The sequence below is a fragment of the Drosophila simulans genome, chromosome 3L (genome assembly GCF_016746395.2).
Source record: "Drosophila simulans strain w501 chromosome 3L, Prin_Dsim_3.1, whole genome shotgun sequence".
NCBI lineage: Eukaryota > Metazoa > Arthropoda > Insecta > Diptera > Drosophilidae > Drosophila > Drosophila simulans.
In genome coordinates, this window is record NC_052522.2 from 425,629 (window position 1) to 445,280 (window position 19,652).

General features: G+C 43.6%; 2 protein-coding genes across 7 annotated transcripts in view; both read right to left on the reverse strand.

Annotated features, from left to right (window-relative positions):
* Positions 1–16,605: 16,605 nt before the first annotated feature.
* On the reverse strand, positions 16,606–17,388 carry LOC6734427. The gene has a single exon (XM_002081411.4). The coding sequence runs from the start codon at positions 17,169–17,171 to the stop codon at positions 16,698–16,700; it is 474 nt and encodes a 157-aa protein (XP_002081447.1). The 5' UTR covers positions 17,172–17,388; the 3' UTR covers positions 16,606–16,697.
* A 406-nt stretch (positions 17,389–17,794) lies between these two features.
* The window catches only part of LOC6734428, a 105,766-nt gene continuing 103,908 nt past the window's right edge, over positions 17,795–19,652 (reverse strand). For all 6 annotated transcript variants that reach the window (XM_016182030.3, XM_016182027.3, XM_016182029.3 and 3 more), the window contains one exon: positions 17,795–19,636. In XM_016182030.3, coding sequence (XP_016029726.1) covers positions 18,595–19,636 — 1,042 coding nt within the window. In that variant the 3' untranslated portion in view covers positions 17,795–18,594. The remainder of the gene's footprint in view (positions 19,637–19,652) is intronic.

Consider the following 19,652-nt stretch of genomic DNA (forward strand, 5'->3'; position numbering starts at 1 on the left):
GGTCGAGAGAAAATAATGTCATAAATTCGATAGACTGTCACACAGTTGCACCTGCCAAAACATCTACCTGGGTCATCGGTTTCTGATTGGGAACTAATTATCCTGGCGACTGCAGTTCCAATTAGTCACATTACACGAGCGAAGACAAAAACAAGTTGTGCGCCATAAACGGTAGAAAGGAGTTGCCCGAGGGTTGGGGATTTTGACCAAGAAGGTTGTAAGAGAGGAGTTAATTGAGAGAGAGTCAACCCAGAATGCCAAGCCAAACATAGGAACGATAAGAGGTAATCTTTACAAGATTGGAGATTACCTTTATATTAAGATGAACACTCAGCAAATTCTTGACCTGTACTGTGTGTAAGCTCAGTTCCAGCGTGTTGCACAATTCTCAAAGATCTAAGCTCTTCTTCAACTCTTCTTTTTACAATCCATCATAATGATTGACATCGATTCGAAGCTGGAGCAGAACGATGCATCGCTAATTGAAGGCAATTAAAATGGAAGTCAAAATTTAAATTGCACAACCAGGCAGGGAGCTCTAGCATGGAGTCCGAGGAGCACGTGTCCATCCTCCGCTCGCCAGATTTAGAAGTCCGTCCCGCCGTAGAAGGCGTCGCCACGCTTGGAGCCATAAGTCGGGGAATATAAGGATGCCTGGGCGATCGTACGCGGAATTCAAGATCGGTTTATGGTAACGCGCTCAGACGTCGTGCAATTTGCAGCCCGATTTGGGTAAATTTCATTATGGCAAAATCAAATGCGGCCTATCTGCTCCCCCAAGAGGGGATTTCTTTGCGAAGTGAGTGAGTAGATTTAGCCCGAGATAAGCGTTTCCTCAATGTCCCATTTCCGCTGGGGTCTACCTGTCGAATTTCCCATGAATGAAGCAATCGCGGGAGGGGTTTTGAGACCAGATGATGATATCTCATTGGATCACAGCACGCGCTTGGAATTCGAGAACTTTTCATTCACTTCTTAGTCCCGGCTACACCCTCACAAATAATATCTGTCTGTGTTTTTGGGATTCTTCTCTGAATCTCCTGATTCTATTCCATCTAAAATTCTGTTTCATTCAGGCGATGCTATCGAGCACTCCACTCGCTTGACGCAAACGTGATTGAAATTTTAAACTAATTTTTTGACTTTATGAATGAAACAAAAAATCATAGGGAAAACTACCGACACTTTAAATAGTTGGCTTGTTGAAAGGAGGAGAGTCGTTCTCTGAATGGGGCTCAACTTGCACGCACCCCCTCTGTTTATTTTCCCCAGACTCGGATTCCCATCCCCCGTTCAAGTCGTATGATTTATGGTTCCCAATAAATCGAGCTGCTTGTTCTTTTCTTACATGGCCCGGCTTTATTTCACGCTCTAATTTTTGATAAAAGCTGGTGGCAGATGGAGTAGCAGGAGCCACATTAATTCCGCATAATTTTCCCATATTTTAGAGGTCCTGTCATAAAAGTTGTCAGCACAATTAGCAGTCCTGCGAAGAGATGAAGAATTACAACTACCTTAAGACAATTGTTTTTAGGCATTCCCCGAAGACCCAACCACTTGAAGTGCCACAAACTTAATTTGTGCTCATCACGGCAGGTTGATTTTCGAAAGGGTTCCGCTAGACATGTCCTGGCATATTATTAGCCCGAAGACCATAACTCATCCTGGCCCTCGGGCAGAAGGAGGTCATTTGTTAGGACGCTTCCCTGCGTTCCATGACGAAAGTGTCGCATTTTTGACCCCTGTGACATATGTGGAAGAGGGTGGGGGTCGGGGTTGGGCCCACATACGACCACTTCTCGGGGATGCTGCTTGACAAATGATGCCTCTTCGTCTGTGATTTATCAAAAAGTCCAAATTATAAAAATATTTTCGCTCAGCCACCATCTAATATCTGTTCTATGGAGGATTAATGGTGGGTATTTGCGAAGGGAATTTCCTTGAAGTCGGTTCGTTGCACTTGTTCGTTTCGGGGGCGGGGTCCGGTGGGCATGGTCGGCCAGCTGATTGCGTCGGCAACGGTACCTTCCAGTTCCACATCCAGTTCGCCTTGGCCTTTGGCCGGTTTGCCTTGGCCGCGTATCGATTTTTGCCAGACGCTGCAAACGTGACACGAATCGACAATTGATAAAGCAACCTGCGAGAAGAAATCCTTTTAAAGAGCCCTCTTGCACTGAGATATCGAACAGTACGACGATTGGGAACAGGCTCTTAGAACCCACAGGAATCAGCCCAAAACTGTATGAAAGTAAGTTTGAACTTATGAATGCCAACAATATACGGGCAGTACACTTATTTTTCATCACGGCTTCCTTCAAAGTTCAGTGTCAATGAAATTAGTTAATACCAATAATGATTGGCCGGGGCATCGGCTGAGTCTTTCCTGGGGTCTGCGGCATTTCTGCGCCCAAAGTGTGACTTCGCGGCTTGTTGGGCTTAAGTGCGGACATGCCGCGAACATTTATCTTAATTGCCATTCAATCGAGGACACCAACGACAGCGGCAAATTCAATTTGCATACACGCGATGTCCAACGAGCCCTGGATCTGAGCTGCTGGAGTCTCTTCATGGGCTTCCTCCTCCGGATTTTCCAGCTCCAGTTTCTCCAGTCTTGCAATCACCGATGCTCACTGTTTGTGCAACTAATTAACATTTTTAATGGGCAATCCTTGTAGGCACTGCCGACTCGCCTCCAAATCGAGGCAAAATGAAATGGATCCGTGTTTTGACGGTGGATGGATTTGATTTACACAGCAATTAACCGCAGGGGAGGGCAGGTGGGGGATTCGAAATTGCGATGGATGAGAAATCGGAGTGGGTTGGGTGGACTGATGGAGATAAATGTGCAATGGATAGACCAGGTATAGATCATGCTAAAATCCAGCCATTTTTATCTCTCGATAATAAGTGCTACCATTGGTTATTATTCTTCATAGATAAACAGTAGTAGTGGTAGTAACACCACTTTAAGTAACTTATCGCAGCATCTCTTATCCCCCTTATCATCTCTGTGGGCCATGCTTTCCGAATCCTTTTCCAGGATATGCCATAAGCTCCTGCCACCACGCTTAAACGCCTTCGCTTTCAATTCCAAAATGTCCCTGGCAATGGGCCATCATTAGTGATTATCCCGAAGGGCAACTCTTTTGGTGTATGTCATCGGAAATTACTATAGTTCCAGCTCCACCCCTTTCCCACTGCTAACACGCCTCATGATTGCCGCTGCACGCGTTCGCTAATAAACCCCGACTGCCGGGATAATACCAATCCAGCCTTAACGCTAAGCAACCCCAAACCCCAGCGATAAAGCCCAAGATGAAGAGCCGTCGTATCGCGCTGTGTCATCGCTCAAATAAATGTGAAAATGCTAATTTAACCCTTTTTATTATTCATAGTCTTACACTTGGCCGCATCGGCGATGGAGATGAACTAAAACCAGAGCAGAACCAGCAGATAGAGCCTCCATCCGGTCTCGGCTGAGTGATAAATTCTTTGATTTGCATGTCTGGGGAGAGTCCTTGCGTTTCACTCTTTGGGGATCGTCTTGGGGATTCGTCTCGAGACGTTATTAAGACATTTGTCAACTTTATGTCGAGGACACTTAGTTAAGTTATTAAAACACATTCCCCTCTGGATATCCCACTAACCTGGAGAGCTGGAGGAGGTTTTTTTCTTTTCTCATATACTCGTGTATACATACTTCCTGTAAAGTCCCTCACATTTGTGACACGTGTCTGGCTCACGGCAATTTCCCTTCTCTATATAATTTGGGGCGATTTTGGGCAAAATTCGAAGCGAATCAAATGAAGGCGACGCGTGTGGGTGTCAATCAATTGGGAATCTATTGTGAATAATTTACTCATGACGTTTTGTGGCATTTTTATTGAATTTGTCAAGGAAGCAAACACAAAACCCAAGGCGGACTCTCCGTCGTTTTGACTTATTTTCTGCGGCCAATTATATTTGCTGTCCTCACTCCCTGCACGCGTTGAACATGCACAAAAATCTGAAAAATTTGATTTAATTTATCGAATGACTTTTCGGCTCGATATCCATCTGCCCTCTAAGAAGGCACTGCTCCTGGATATCGCGGATACTTGCGGGCTCAGTCAGAAATCTTCTTCAAGGTCCAGACATCTGCGGGCGACAAAAAACACCAAAGAGACTGAAATACATTTCGGTTTTTTCGAAAGCTTTTTCGGCTACCTCGAGTACAAGAAATTCCGCACATATTTTGCAATTTGAGAAAGCGAGACAAAAACAAAGGGAGGAAGAATCCCCAGGCAAAACGCATAAACGCACTGAGAGAAATTCTGTATCATTCCTAACCTAGTTTATGAAAACATAGTTCAAAAAGCTGAAATATAACCAATCCCATTGAGGCTGGAATGACTACATAGTTTTCCCAGTGTACACATCATTACCAAACCAAAGTTTTCCCATCATACCTGAGCTTCTGCGGAGCATTCCCTGTTCTTGCGCCCACTCCACGGACTCATTATCTGCGATAATAACCAAACTTAACCCTAATAAAGTACAAATGGGACCAATTCGAATTCATTTGGCGCACATGCAGAGTTCCAGGATCTCGGGACTTGCGAGTCCGGGGCCAAATGCAAATTATACATGCGAGTGCTAGATAAAAGCCCTGAGAAATAACCCACAAGCCGCCGCACTGTGAGCCATAAAATATGTCATATTTTAACAAAATGTTGCAGCCCAATTACAATAAAGCCATTCGGCATGGCCCTTCCTCACCGGGATTCTCATATGGGACAGATAACGACGGCGGCGTAATGAGTCCTTCGCAAAGGAGCTGTGTCGTACGTAGCCTGCAAATGGAACAATTCCAAAACCTGGCTGCCATTATCTATTAGTCCATAAATGCAGATAGCGAAAGGTTGGCAAATGGACTGGGGAAATGACTGAATGAGTTGAATAATTTTGAGACTAACTTTTGAGTCAAGGGATTTGGGTGGGATTTAAGGAAGCACCTCGTTTAGACAAGGAAACTAAATTAAGGTGAACATAGTTGTATGCATGGACGGGTTCATTATGGTTCCTTAATATAAGAGTTGTCACACAAATGAATACTTTAAATTCGCTATATGTCTATGAATACAAATCGATGCACCATGCTTGCCACTCCCCCAATCCCCGAAACTATGCAATTAGTTCCACCCCCTCTGTGATGGTAATTCGGTTTTCCTCGGGGAATCCCCTCTTCGTCACTCTGGACACAATTGCAGTGCAATTCCGGGGCTAATCAGGCCATTTCCATTTGGTTTTTATTGCTAATGAGAGAACACGTCATAAAATAGCCTGTTCGGGGCTGGCTGACCAGCGCAAATCTCTCAATTAGCTTATACGAATTAGTTTACCGCCCGTCTGGGAATTGCGAGTCCCCCAAAGTCCCCGCCCACTGGCAGAATCTTGGGGGACTCCCCAACCAAGGCAACGTTCATTTGACTTGTATGCAAAGTGTCGGACTAATTAAATGAAATCGATAAGTAATCCAAACAAACAGAAGCAAATCAAAATGAAAAGAACCAGGGTGAGTGGCAAACAATAAAAAAGTTCAATTACCATAAAAAAGAGATTTGTTTTCGGTTTACACCTCTGCTGCGGCGGAAGATTAATGAGATTTCCCAGCTCGAGCCAATAAAAGTTTGCACGAATTCCAAGGAGAGTTGCAGGTGTCAAAGTTTAAATGGTTCCAGGAGTGTTTAATTGCGGAGGTGGAAGCTGCGCCCTGCTGCCTATAATTAATATGCTAATAAAATGCCGAATGACAGTTATACAAGGACTTTTGACAGTCTTCCTGGCAGCGGATCCCGGCTGACTGCTCTTCATAAACTTTGCGGAATGTCCTCCGGCATTCCTGGCCACATATTGAAGTTGGCTGTAAATCATGATTATCTTTTTATTGCTGACATTTGCGGGGTCTCTATATGAACTCCGCTTTCCACCCTCCTCGAAGGAAGGAAGAAGGAATGTCCTCGAAATGGAAAGAGGACGAAGCCTAACGAGATTTGAAACGGTTTTGGGCTTTACTCTAATGGATGCCCTCTGACTTTCGCACTAATGTCCCTGGGTGTAAGTACAATTCACTTGGCCAAACGATTGGCGTTGCAATGACCGGGCTTAAGGTGGAGATTCGCCGCCAAAGGACATTCCAATCGAATGCCATTCGATGATAAAAATCGTGCCAAGCGATAATCCACTAAAACATTTACACTTCCCGAAGAGCAAAGTCCTGCGATGTCCTGCCGGGCAAACTGCCAACTCTCGACCCTGGCGAGATTATCGCAGAAGACCTCCAGGTTCCTGAGCATGGCAAAGGCGGTGTCCTGTCGTTAGCCAGGCTCAAACAGCTATTCCAGGACAATGCAACATTACAATAATGTGCACTTTTATGGACAGTTAACGGCTGCAGCTGCCATAAACGCATTAGCCTCGTGTGAGGCATCCCGAAAATTTCCCCCAGAAGGTGTGAAGAAATTGGATGACATTTGGAGTTCAGTCATGAGCGAAAAAATGGGCAAATAAGTGGTATGCGAGAAATCGATGACGAAGGATCAGTGCCAATCTGATTATTTGGATGGCAAAGGAATTTGAGCTGGTATAGGTATATAGATATCCTTAATAAGAGATGAATGGGAATTTCTAATAGGAAAACGTTCTCATACAAAAATATACTATTAACTGAATAATTTGTATGAAAATACTTGTAGCGAGTTCAAGTAGCTAAGACATTTAAAAGCTTTGGCTTTTCGAACTTTTGTTCCTTCCAAATAACTCCACAAGTTGACTTTCGCCTTAACAACCAAAGGCCATAAAAGGTAATCTCACATCTAAATGGCCCTAACTCAGTGGCAGACCACAAATCTCTGGCCAGGAAGCAACAGTTAAGCCGGACCCTGGAACCAGACCATAAATAAAGGACTCGCACCCACCGAACAGCGAACCTCCCCGGGAAACCATCTAAATTAATTATTTATAGTCGGAGCGCAATTGGGTCTGAATAATAAAACGATTTGCAGGTCCAAAACTAAACATGATTCATAGCCAGCAGTTGAACAAATTATGGCCAAGAAGATATAGGTTTTAAATTATGACCACTGCAGGGTTAATGGAGCTTTAAACTTCATCGGATTCCCGGCCAGGATCTCGTGCACTCCACTTGGCTAAGACAACAAAAGGTAATCAACTCAAGGGAAACGAGAAAGTTCAAGGAGAAGGAGGAGGAGGTGGTGCACATCTAAATCTAATTTTAAGAGCCACCGCCCCTGGCCAATTATATTAATACAGTTACTCGAATTTATGTCTCAGCTTTCGAGTGCAGGGCAGGAAATCCAGGACAGCGTTTGGGGTGGCGGGAAAGTGTCTCAAAATTGAATTTGCATAATTTTAAAAGCTCAACTGCGGCTTCCAAGTGGCATATTGACAGCCGGCGGGGGACGAATGGAAATGATGTTTTTGATTTTGATTATGCAAATTTAAGTGTCGGAACAATGTTTGCCCATCGGAGCTGAAACTCAATGGGATTTCCGTTTCGCCGCCAACTGGAAAGAGAAAGTACGCCATTCCTTCTGTTAATTACTGCATGAACCGAGTGAAAGTGCGAAGAAGATTAAAGAACTAGACACTTTTCTCAGATTTCTCTACATTTCTCTATAACTCCTCTCTCCAACAGATTTAACAGAACAAGATTTATGGAATGTCCCTTTATTTATTTTATGTGAAGGCATTATGCCAGCCAAAAAGGGTTTCAGGGGTCCCACTCATAAATCTTTCATAAAAGAAATCAAAATTTGTCATATGATAAAGTTTACGAAAGAAGAGCAAAGGATTTAAAAAGTGGCATTTTTTCTAAGTTTCGGCCACGCTCACATCCTCTTCATCCTGAATTTTCAGTAACCCCCCATCCATCCGCAAGATGGAAGTTCGTTAGCAAAGTCCACAATCAGCCCACAAATTTGCTGCATTAGTGCGAAATTAAATTATTGTTTACATGCACGTAATTATGTTTTGAGAGCACTACCCCTATAGGAATAGAACCCCTATGCGATGAGAGCAACCCTTGACAATAAAACGCAGACCCCTGCTGCCTTGACTTGTTCCACCCTTTTTTTGTTGCGGCTGAAAATTCGATTTTAAAATGCTGTAACAACAGGGAAAAGGACAATTGGAAGCGGCTCGGGGCGTCCTGACTTTCACAGCTCGATTAAATGAGGGGAGGATGGTGTAGGATTATTCGGCATTTGCATATGGTCAGCCAGAGGTCAATTTCGAATTTAATCGTATTCAATTTCGAGTGGATTTCTTTTTAATCCCCCTGCAAGTGAAGAGTCAGAGGTGAGAGCGAAAGGTAAACATCTCGCAGATAACACCAGCATTGAGCTGGGATTAAAGTTGGGGTTGCAAGTGTCCTTGTGGCAGGAGAATGCCTCTGGGATCGATTATTGGCATTCAAATTCGGATGGAACGTGTCTGAGGATTCTTTGCAAAAATCTGTCAATGCCTCTACCCAATTCCCTTAACCCCAAAATATTTCCAGCTGTCCCCAGAAGCTGGTTAATAATTCACGGAATTTGTATTGAATGGCTTTAGCCTTTTGCCAGCTTTTTTCACAACAAGAATAAGACAGCCATTAAGTTAAATGTGTTTTTTAAATCATGGAAATTTCCAAGATTAGGACTGGAGACCATTTGGCGCTTTCATTACGAAATATTTGGCGCAATGGATGTTGTAAAGCTGTTAATGAAGTCATTTGTATGACATAGCATGAGTTATTATGTAATGCGTAGGATTACAAAGAGTTGAAGTCCTTCAGAGCTGAATATTAAAAAGGAGTTTCCCAATAAAAATGTCGCCAGCGGTCTGGCACATTAACTAATCCTGCGTAGATTTGTAAATCTTGGGGAATGTTTAAAGTTACAAAAACTCTGCTTTTGGCAACTGTCTGTTTTGGGCGTCGTTGGGGGCGTGGTCAGGGTTAGCGAATCGAAAACATCAATGCCAAAAGCAAGGAAAGTGAATTTCAATTGAAACGCATTCAATTGAACCAAATTTCGGCATCTTCCGAGCCAATTTTCCCCGATAGTTTATCCATCACAATCAGCAGCAGAGGAAAGAGGAAAAATGGCTTAATAGCCGGGGAAAATCGGGTAAAATCTCTTCTGCTTGGCTGGAGGCCAAAATAAGAGGAAGCCAAAGGGAAAAAGAGGAAGCACAAACAGGACAAACAGGAAGTTCAATAGGTTCGCTGCATTTCTCTTATTAAATCCAGATTTTGGCACTAGTAAGGGGTCAGGGAAATTAAAGCGGAGAAAGCAATGAAAGCCAAATGATGAATAATACATGAACAAGTTCATCTCAACGCCTGCGGTTCGCTCTCGAGGATTAAATGATTATCTGGGGCATTTAATCAACCGGACTTGACCAGCCAAAAAGGAGTGGTGAAATCGTCTGCGATGAGCAATTACCCCTGGCAAGTTAAGGTTAAGGTTGGGTTGGGGTGTAAATATCTCTGAATGCATTGAAGAATACGAATTTTAGTTATAGGTTTTCCTAATTAAGACACTAGTTCTTCCAAAGGATATATACCAAGTAATTAAAACGACTTTATTTTTATTTGCCTCGCTTTCCTTGATTTCTCCATGCGCTTTCCTTTGAGCGTGTTTGGCCAATATATCAGCGCACAAATTGAGCCAAAAGTAAGGTGTGAGGAGCATGGGCGGGAGGACACTCCACTGACCATGTCCTCCCCGAAACCATGTGTGTGTAACCGGATCCCCATAGATATTCCCCACTCTGCTCCCCGACATCAGCATACGTAATCCAATGAAACGAATGCTTTATTGGCTTAATGGAGCTGACGAGGATGCGGCACTGCTCCCTCTCTCTGGAGAATTCGAAAGTGTATCGAAATGAAAAAGGACAATTTAATTTAATTTGACCGCAGGACACACACATGAGGATACAGCAGGATATGCAGAAAAGGTTATGCGGCATTGCGGCCATAATTCACACTTGTGACCACGAAGGGAAATGCGCAGGGAGATGGATTCGCTGCCGAATGGGAATCCTTAATTTATGGCCACTAATTGCATTGATGATAAATTTAATTTCGAATTAAGCCGAAGTTATGCGTACGTGCGGGGGAATTGCGTAATGAGGGGAGTTGTTACCACAAGGCAGGGTTGGAATTTTGGAGGGCTTATAATCCGACAGGCAAGAGCTCAGGGTTCCAAAAACTAGATTTTGACTTACACACACACATCTCCAATAGAATTTGAATTTGACATTCGGAATGTGTGGAAAGGGGTCCCCTTGACAGGAACATCTTGTTCAGCTGTCAGCTGGCTATGCAAAAGTCGAGAGTTATGAAAACCTGTTGACACGGCCAATTGGGAGTGTCAAAAATGAGGACTGGGATGTCACAAGCCAAGCTAAGTTAAGAGTTATCACATGAAACCGATTAATGATTTATCTTTAGAACAAGTTTTCTGTACAATGAAATGTTTCTTTTCGATTACATGCTTTTGCTGCTGTTCCATAAAATACATTAATCATTGTTAGGCAATAAATTGCTTTTACATGCTGATTTTTATTGTTCGCAAAGGTCTGAAAGTCGAGCAAATATTATCTTACACACATGAGGAGCAACTTTGCAGTTTGTTTTATTGGATTTGTCCAGCAATTGTGTCCTGGCAGAGGGAGTCCTTCGGAAAACAGGATACTCAAACTCCACCCCAAAGTCGAACAGTTGAAAGGAATGTCCATCAAAGAGACTTCCTGCAAGACGCATAAATTATCCTTTTCCTTAACTTTTTTCCCGCTTTTCGCCCGGCCAAGGGAAAGTGCGAAAATTTGTTGCCAGACAAGTGCAAAGTAATGATATGCAATCCAATTTAGCGCCGGATGCCATCCCAGCTCGGGACACAGATCAGGACAGTGGCCAGGACGCGCGTCCAGGAACTTGCACATTCATCACTTTCCTGATGGACTCGAGTCCTTCCCAGGCATAGCGGAAGAGAAATAGGGGTGAGGGACCAGGGCGTGTTGGGAGCTCACCAAGTGTCAATTTGCAAGGCATTAAGGGAAGTAAGGGAGTTTTTGGGAAAAACTAGAATTTATTTAGGTAAACAAAAACACTACAATATGGACTATTGCTTTTCCCAACTACAGCTTCATAGCCAATAAATTAAAATAGTTCACATGGTCTTTAAAAGTCTAAGATATTGTATGCTACCTAGAACATGACAAGCTCTTTTCCCTTTGTTTCAAATTCTTAATCAGACGCATGGAGCGCTTTAACCAAAGGATAATTACACATGTGGCAGACCTCAAGAGTGCTGTAAATGTTTTCACGCCAGATTTTGTGGCTCTTTATCCGCAACCAAATGGGTTAATTACAACACCCACATCCTCTGAACATCCTTTTTGTATTGGAGTGAGTGCCGCGCCCTAATGAGCTTATTCCAATTTAGCTTAGAATCTGGCATATTTTATCCATAGAGAGCACTTATCCATATCTCAATTTGCATTTAAAAAAATACGAAAAAGATGCGGAGTTTTTATGTTATGAAAACCAATTTTAACACGCACTTAAAGTATTCCAATTAATAAGATACAATGCCTACCGATCATTGAATTTTTCATATCGTAAAACGGATCTAATTGAGAGTTCCCTCTATTTCCAGAAAATTTTTATATATTTCTAGAAAAAGAAATAATGTTCAGTCTATAAAACAAAATTAAATAAGCCACCTGTGCGGCACTTTAAAAAATTCGACGGAAAAAGGAAATTTGCATAGAAAAATCATAAAAATTTCTGGGTTTAATTGTTTTATCCTTTTACAAACTGCACAAACTGCGTGTCGAATGAAACTGAAAATGGGGATGAGCCAAAGAAGCAAAAGAGTTGAAGATTTATAAACATCAGGAAACATACATTCAGGTTGGAATAAATAAAATGAATTACCTAATCCTAATTATTAAGCATTTAATAAACTCTTAAATCACATTTTTTATAGTGCTACGTTACGAATGTTCCTAGTTTCTCGCATAGAAAATGATTGTTCTGAAACTCAAGTCTTCAAGAATTGAGACACAATCCACTAGAGCTGCTCCCCTGAACTTCAGCAGAGAAATAAGGAAACACAGAGGAAGAGTGCTGAGTGTGGCAAAGTGTTTGTCCTGGCCTCGAGGGAAATGCAATGGTCAGCAGGAGAGCAAGGACACGGGACAGGACTCGAGTCCTCGCGATGTCAGCGCTGAGGTCCAAGGTCCATTGAGGCAGCCGCAATATTTACGCTGCGGTTCAGCTGATGACGACTCCTTGTCCTCCGTGGAGGGTGTGGAAAGTGGGTGGGGAGGTCATTGGGCTGTCAGTTTTAATAGAGGCCGGACACTTTGATGGCGTTGACACGGCATGTCCCTCGGAGTCCTGACTTCTCCTCGAACTCGGCCTCGAACATGTGTGTGGGCTCAGACTTGGACGAATCGAATGCCCCGGGGAGCAGTTTCTAATGAAGGACAACAAAGTGGGAGGATTTCCATCAGATGGCAGAGCCTGCTCATTTGGCCGAAATTTTGACGCTTTATGAGCGGTCCCTTTAGTGCTGAGTGTGCGCAAAAATGTAATTGAATGAATGCGAATACGTAATCGGAGCAGGAGGAGAACGGGGAGAGGGAGGGGGAGGGCCTTTCCAGTGGGTTCAGAAGGTCAGCTGGCCATAAAATGTTTGTCTTCCATTAGCAGCCAAGATGCTCACACGCCAGCAAGTCAGAGAAAACAAAATAACACTCGTGATAACTCCCGCCCCACCGAAACGGAGAAGTGGAGATGTCAGCCAACGTAGGCTCCCCAATAAAACCCATCGGGCAGACATATGACAGCATTATGAGCTGCTGGGGAAAACCTTTTTTCAAATATCTCAGGCTCATATCTGTTCCTTCTTATTTTTGCTTAATTCGCGTGACTCGCGTGTCTCGCTGCATTTACTTTTTTCCCTCCTTTTTTCGGCATTGTCTTCGGTCACGAATGCAAATTTCTGTTGGGGGACGTTCGGTTCGATTCGATCTGCGGTTGGGAAATATTAAATCTCATGTTACGAGCATCAAATATTTGTAATTTCCTCGGGGCAGGGCGCCTCCACGCCGAGGTCACATTACGATGACAACTTATTTAACTTGAAAGAGAAGGGGAAATGCGGATGGAGTAAGGAGGGACAGGTATCCATGACTTGGCCCCTCCGGCGAAAAGTTTCTTGGCTAAAAGTTTGCCCAGCTTAAAATGCTAATTAGCAAGGTGTTTTAGGTAGCTATTTGGCGCCAAGTGGGTGGAGGCCAACAGGAAACCAAAGTTTACAGCTACTTGGCACGTAGTGCTACCAAGCTCACACTTTTCAAAATGAGCTTATAGCTGAGAATCTGAGCGAATAAAGTGTACAAAAATTAAAGATTATTAAAACAGGCATATTAGAAGATATTTTGTAATTTGATGTAGGAATTCATCTGATTTGATGGCTGTCTCAAGATCTTATCATCTTCTCTTCCTCCTCGGATTGTTATAACCCAAATCTCGCAAACTAAGAGCCCTTCATTTGGCAACCCATCATTATCTTTTTGGTGGCCCTCATCAGTATGCCTGGCCAGATGTTTGGCAAATGTCCTGGAAACTCCCGATGAATTCACTCAGTTGACATTTGGGATTCCAATTGATTTCGCACCGAGCCTTCCACTCTTTGTCTCAGATGTTTGCTTTGCTGATTTGCAAAACGAAGGAAAGAAAACACGGAAAATTCGCATTCGCCTGGCAAATGAAAATCCTTGTGGCAAAAATATTCAAATGTGCAATATTGACACTTGATTTGCATTTATAATGGCTACGTGATTTTCGTATTGGTTCCGGTAGAGGATTAGATAAGTTTGCGGTTCCTTTCAAGCCCGCCGAGGTTACGCTCTGGCTGTTAGGGATCTTTGGCCATATTTTTGCCGTATCGCGGGAATCTCTCCTGCCGAATGTGTTAATTTCCCTACCCCGCTGGTGACCTGTTTTCGTCCTTTCGATTCCGGCATATTGCGCATAAAAAATTGAACAACTTGGCCTCGGGTTGTTTTCACCATAAAATAATCTTTTAAGCCGAAAACAAATTACAAATAAGAGGAACGACAACAAAAGCGAGAGCTTCGAGAAATGCCCTCTATATAATTTGTTCCATTTTTTCATCGGCTGCTGTTTTGCATATTTTCCTGTGCTGTGTTCCCCCTGTGTTCTCTAACAAATTATAATGTATTGGAAATTGACAGAATTATGTAATGAATAGAAAATTATGCAAATTACAGCGCAGTTACATTTAATGGCACGACCTTTTCTTGGCCTCTTTCGGGTCAGGATGCCGAACAAAAATCGAATTTTATTGGCAGCCCAGAAGAAGGTGAATCCTCCTCCAGCAGGTCGAAGGTGGAGAGAGCTCTTCTAAGGGTTAATGCTATTTCAGAAATTCAGAGTACAGAGGGAACGCTTTTCTTAAAGCTGGCGTTGGAAAATATACTTTTAAAGACCCAATATATCTCGAAGTATATAAGAAGGTGTACAAGTTTTATATAAATAATTTTCCAAATAAAAACATCACCAGATTCAGATTTTTTTAAATCTCTTCTTCCTCAGGAAGATGATGAAATGCCTAGTTCATTAAAAGTCCTTCCTGTTTATCGGCGACTGGGGAGCAATAAGGAAAAGTTTCCCGCCCAACGTATCGCCAGCATCGTTTTTCATATTCAAATATTTTTTTCTTTTTGCGGTAATTAATCATCCACAACAGGGAAAAGTGCAGAGCGAGATAGAGAAATGTGTCTCGAGATAATGTCAACATAAATTGTTACGGCAATTTTCCACAATTTTCCTTGTATTATTTATATGGCTTCTGCCATTTGAGTTTCTAGTGTGGTATTTCTCATTTCTTCTAGGAAAATGCGAGTTTAAAGGCTGAGCTGGGAAAATTAGCCCAATGGGGTGGTCTGGGGCTGAGGGGTCTGGGGTGTTCAGTTTGATGTGTTGACTTTGGCTCGTGGCCAGCAAAAGAGGATGGAAGTTGGAGTTAAAGGACGAGTGAATGCGGCATTTAATGAGCCTGTCAGCGTAGCTGGCTTTCCTCACTTCACTTCACTAAACTGCTGCAGGTCCAGGGGGTGAAAAGGGTGGCTATATACACGTGTATATGGCCTTCAGCCTCCTCTTTCCACCCCCTCGTGCTGTGGTCAGTTTAATCACAAAGTTTAATGAATAGCTTAAGGGTTGAGGGAAGTATGTCGCCCTGTCTGCCTCCAGTCAACTTCCTGTGTTGCTTATTGACAATTCCCAATCAGCCAGGCCAACTCATTTCCATAATCCAAATCAAAAACAACCTTTAATGAAAACCAATGCTAAGAAAAGGCATTATTAGTTGGTTCCGATTTAAGGGCACTAAGAAATTTAAACGTTCGGTAACATAGTTTTGATTGTGGCTCTCTCTTTTGGAACTACAATTTTGAATCAAATTCACTTATTTATACCTCAGAAGTCGACTTTAACCATATCCTAAATAGCCGTAACCTATACAACCACCATCTATTTTTTTAAAATTATGTAAATTTAATTTTCAGTTGGCTTCCGCTGTGACACGCGAATCGAGGAGCGTGTAAGGATGTCGAGGACCCAACCACACCCATTTTTCTGGCTGGTAAGTAAGCGTATTATAATAATTGTTGAGCCCTCTTGTGCTTTTGATTCTGGTGGTGGTGACTTTTCGTACAATATGGGAAGGATTAACCTGGAGGCGTTATCAAAATTATGTTTTTATTGTTCGTGCACTTGACACGCTTCGAGTTTCATTTCAAGCCAGTTAAGGATCGTCCGAACGAAAACGAAAGGTGGACAAAAATATTCACTTTGACTTAAGTTAAATTTAAATCCATAACTTATTTATAGACAGTTTACAACCATCGTCCCACACATAGATATCACATAGATAAGCAGAGCTTAATATCTAACCTTTTAATTTAATTTATTACTTTAACTACTCAGTCTAGACTTCAATAACTACCTTGTAAATTTATTGATTACTTCTCTTTACCGCGTTCTTAAAGGTTTAACAGTGGTTCGTGTCTATGCTATGCATTTAACAGTAGACAGAGATAGCTATAAAACTGAATGGACAGAAAAGGGATGCATAGATATGGCTGCTTGTGTGTTAGACAGAGAAATCCGCGTTTCTCTGAAGAGGGGAAGTTTGGATATATGTACCTAACTCTATTTTCATTGGTTCTTGGCTTTACATAAGCAAAACTTTCTGAAGGAAGCCCTGCTTTGGGTTTCACCTTTGTCGTCGTGTTGCATATATGTAGGTGGTGTTCCCTCGTTCAGGTCAGCTTTGCAGTGCGTTTCATTTGGCGCAGATCCATCAACGTCAACGGACGTCCCACAAATTGAGGATGTTCGATGGAAGGCAAACAGGATATCAAGCTTAGGCAAGAGTAGGCAAGAATATGGTTAAAAGAAACCGGACTACGGGTCAAAGATAAGCCCTTTAAACGCTGTAATGGTTTGACATTACGTTTCTGTTAAAATGGTCAGATTTACATTTGCTTTATTGCTCACAAGTGCTAAACGATTAGGATGGTATAAAAAAAATCACCGGATTCCACGATTACGGCGACTTGGGCTCGGGTGATGGATCGGATTCCACCTTAGCCGTTGGTTGCTCTTCTCTGATAGGCTGCTTAAGTTTGGATGACGTTATGCTTATGTCACTGGGCGACCAGAATTGAATGGAGGCCATCCTTGCGTTTGACACAAAAATCGGTTGGTAGATGTAGAGCAGAACGTCTCCGCTAACCCGAATGCGGTCCGGCTCCATTGATCCGACCTCCTGACGCTCGATCTCCACCGGCTTGGCCTGCTGCGAGAAGCGGTGCCGGTAGAAGCTGGACTCGCGTCTCTCGGCCGGAATCATCGACTGCGTCCGCGACCTTGTGTCCCCTATTGGCTGTTGGGACTCAACCGCCTGCATGCTTATCGTGGGCGAAAACAAATTGCTCTTGCGCTTCTCACGCACCAGCTCCCGCCAGTCCAGGGCCACCTGCTTCACATAGGCGTAGTTGCTTTCGTCCACCAGAGCCATGGCGAAGTTGTTATTTTAGGTAGTGCGAGAATACCTATGTTAGGTCCCTTCAGCGGCCTCCAGGTGGTCCCGATATTGCCCCTATTCGTCGCCGTTGCCCTCCGGTTCTTAGATCATTATATATATTTACACTTGATTTTGAAGCAAAGTTTCCTAGACCATTTTAGGCAGATAAATTTGGGGAGAATGAAGTAAATTAACTGAAAACTAGGTTACACATATTATCAAGTCCAGGTTGCTATGTCTTTCAAAGATCGTTAGCACCCAGGGGCACTTTTAAGTGCTTTGACCAGACAGCTTTAGTGAGCTCAAAAGCTTGCAGCCTATTTTCAGCCTAAATATGTACATCTAGCCCAGAAGCAAGCTACGAAATGTTGAATAAAAGCCAGAAAACGAATTTTTTTTTTAATACTTTTTCTTTAATCTTTTTGTGTATAAATGATATTTTCTGTTTTGTATTTTTAATGCCAAGTGAAAGTTTTGAAAACGCACAAAGTATATAAACCTTATAAGTATATTACAATGATCATCTGCCAGGAGTGAGTAAACCATAAACTTAGTCTAGGAATTCCAAACACGAACCTAAGAGATATTTTCGTTTTTTTTGTTGAATTTTCGTTTTCTTGCAAAATAAGTGTAAGGTTTATCCTATTAATATAATAGACATAAAACGTATGATGTGTGTTGGCTGAAGATTCGTTGTCTCCGCACTGATTGTGTATAGTTGCGTTGCGTATAAAAATATAAACTCTGATTCTCCATCGTTCTGTTCTGGCGAGCTCCATTGCTAGCTCCTTAGTTGTTGGCTTTTAGCTTCTGTTTGCTTCGGTGCCTTGGATTCATACTCTCGTTTGGACTCCTCGCCGGATCCTTTGTCATCTGCTGGTAGCTCCTCGTCACAGTTCGCATTTGTAGGCACTTTAGTGTTTTTCAAACAAAAAAGTATACAAAAACGCCACTCAATTGATCATTGTGTTTGTATAATATTTACTGGGTAGGGATCTGGGGGACGATCCGCCCCTGTGTTCCTTTATGCGGCAGTTTACACGTGGCTGGGCATCGTCTGCTCCTCGCCTAAGTACATATTCAGTGTTCAATCGAACAGCAACCTAAACTCGTAGGAAATTAACCGAAATAACAAATACATCCTTACTATAAATTGCGTTCCTTTCGCGCTCGCTACCTAAATTAGACATATAAAATTGGGCTGCCTCTGGGTGTCGCACCTTTCGGAGGAGAGCGCTCTGTTCGGGATTGTAAAACCTCGAGCGCGGAAAACGCGCGCCAAAGGCGAGCTCTTAGTGACTCTGCCTAAGTGGCTGGTTGCGCTGGTTAACTCTAGTTACAGCTGTTAAATGCCTTAACATAACGTAACGGTAACCTACAACGATTAGCGGCCTGCTTAATTAGTCGCGTTCTGTCCTCAGATCGGAGGTGGTCCACGGATATAGCGTAGCTGCGGCGTGAAGCTCATGGACAGGTTGTTCAGATTGTCGCAGCAGTTTGGTTGCATCAGGCAGGCAGCGCAGAAGATTGTGAACAGGGCCACCTGCATAGGCACAGCCGCCCTCGCGATGCGCCACGCCCACCCGCGCTTAGAGGCCTGCGCAGGATCAGCTCCCTCTCCATCCTCCTCGGAGCTTTCCAGGTTGAAGATCAACGAGGGATCGTCAGAGGGGTCGTCTCCACCATCGCCACTTGTCAAGGTCTTGAGTTGCTTCAGGACCATCTTCTGCTGTTCTGGGCTGAGACTTGGCTCCTCCCCTTGCTGATCCTCTCCAGCCTTCTTGGCCTGACGCGCCTTCCGTGCTCCTTTACCACGTCTGCCAGGCGACTGCGGTTCTGCCTTGCCCTTTGCGGCCTGCTTCTTAATGTGTCCATTGGCCTTCGGTGCGACCTGCTGGGTCTGATTCTGCTGGATCTGCTGCTTCTGCTGGTGGCTAGCTGCAGTGCGCACAATCAAGTCTCTACATGTGTTCTGCAGGTGCTTCAGGTCGGCCTCGGCACTTTCCATTCGGGCGGCAATAGAACGCATGGCTTCGCTTCCCGGCGCCAAAGCAAGTTCCAACTGCTTTGCTAGGCGTCGAAGAACGCCCAGACGTCGCTCCCTCTCGGACAGGCCACCATCGGAAGTAGCTCCTCCATCAGAGATGCCGGAATCAGATAGCGAACCATTCGAGGCTGTAAACTTCGTAATGTGGTAGATGTGGTTGGGGTCCAGGTGTTGCTGGACGGCCAAAAGTTGCTCCTGGCTTACGTGTACCTTTTCGGACAGCAGCTTGGCAACCAGTTTTACATTCTGGGCCAGTTCCACTGGTGTGGCTTGTCCCTTGTCCAGTGCTCCTTCAAGACCCTTCAGAGTGCCCCTATCTTGGCCCAAAGCCAATTGGAACTCACTCAAACCGGACTCCAACTGCCTCCAGGCAATAAGCGAGTTAGTAAGCATTTCCAGTTGCGTGTTGATTCTGTGGATTCAAGTAC

Coding starts and splice junctions, on each gene's coding strand:
- LOC6734427 (XM_002081411.4), bottom strand. CDS start 17,171: ATGGCTCTGGTGGACGAAAGCAACTACGCCTATGTGAAGCAGGTGGCC.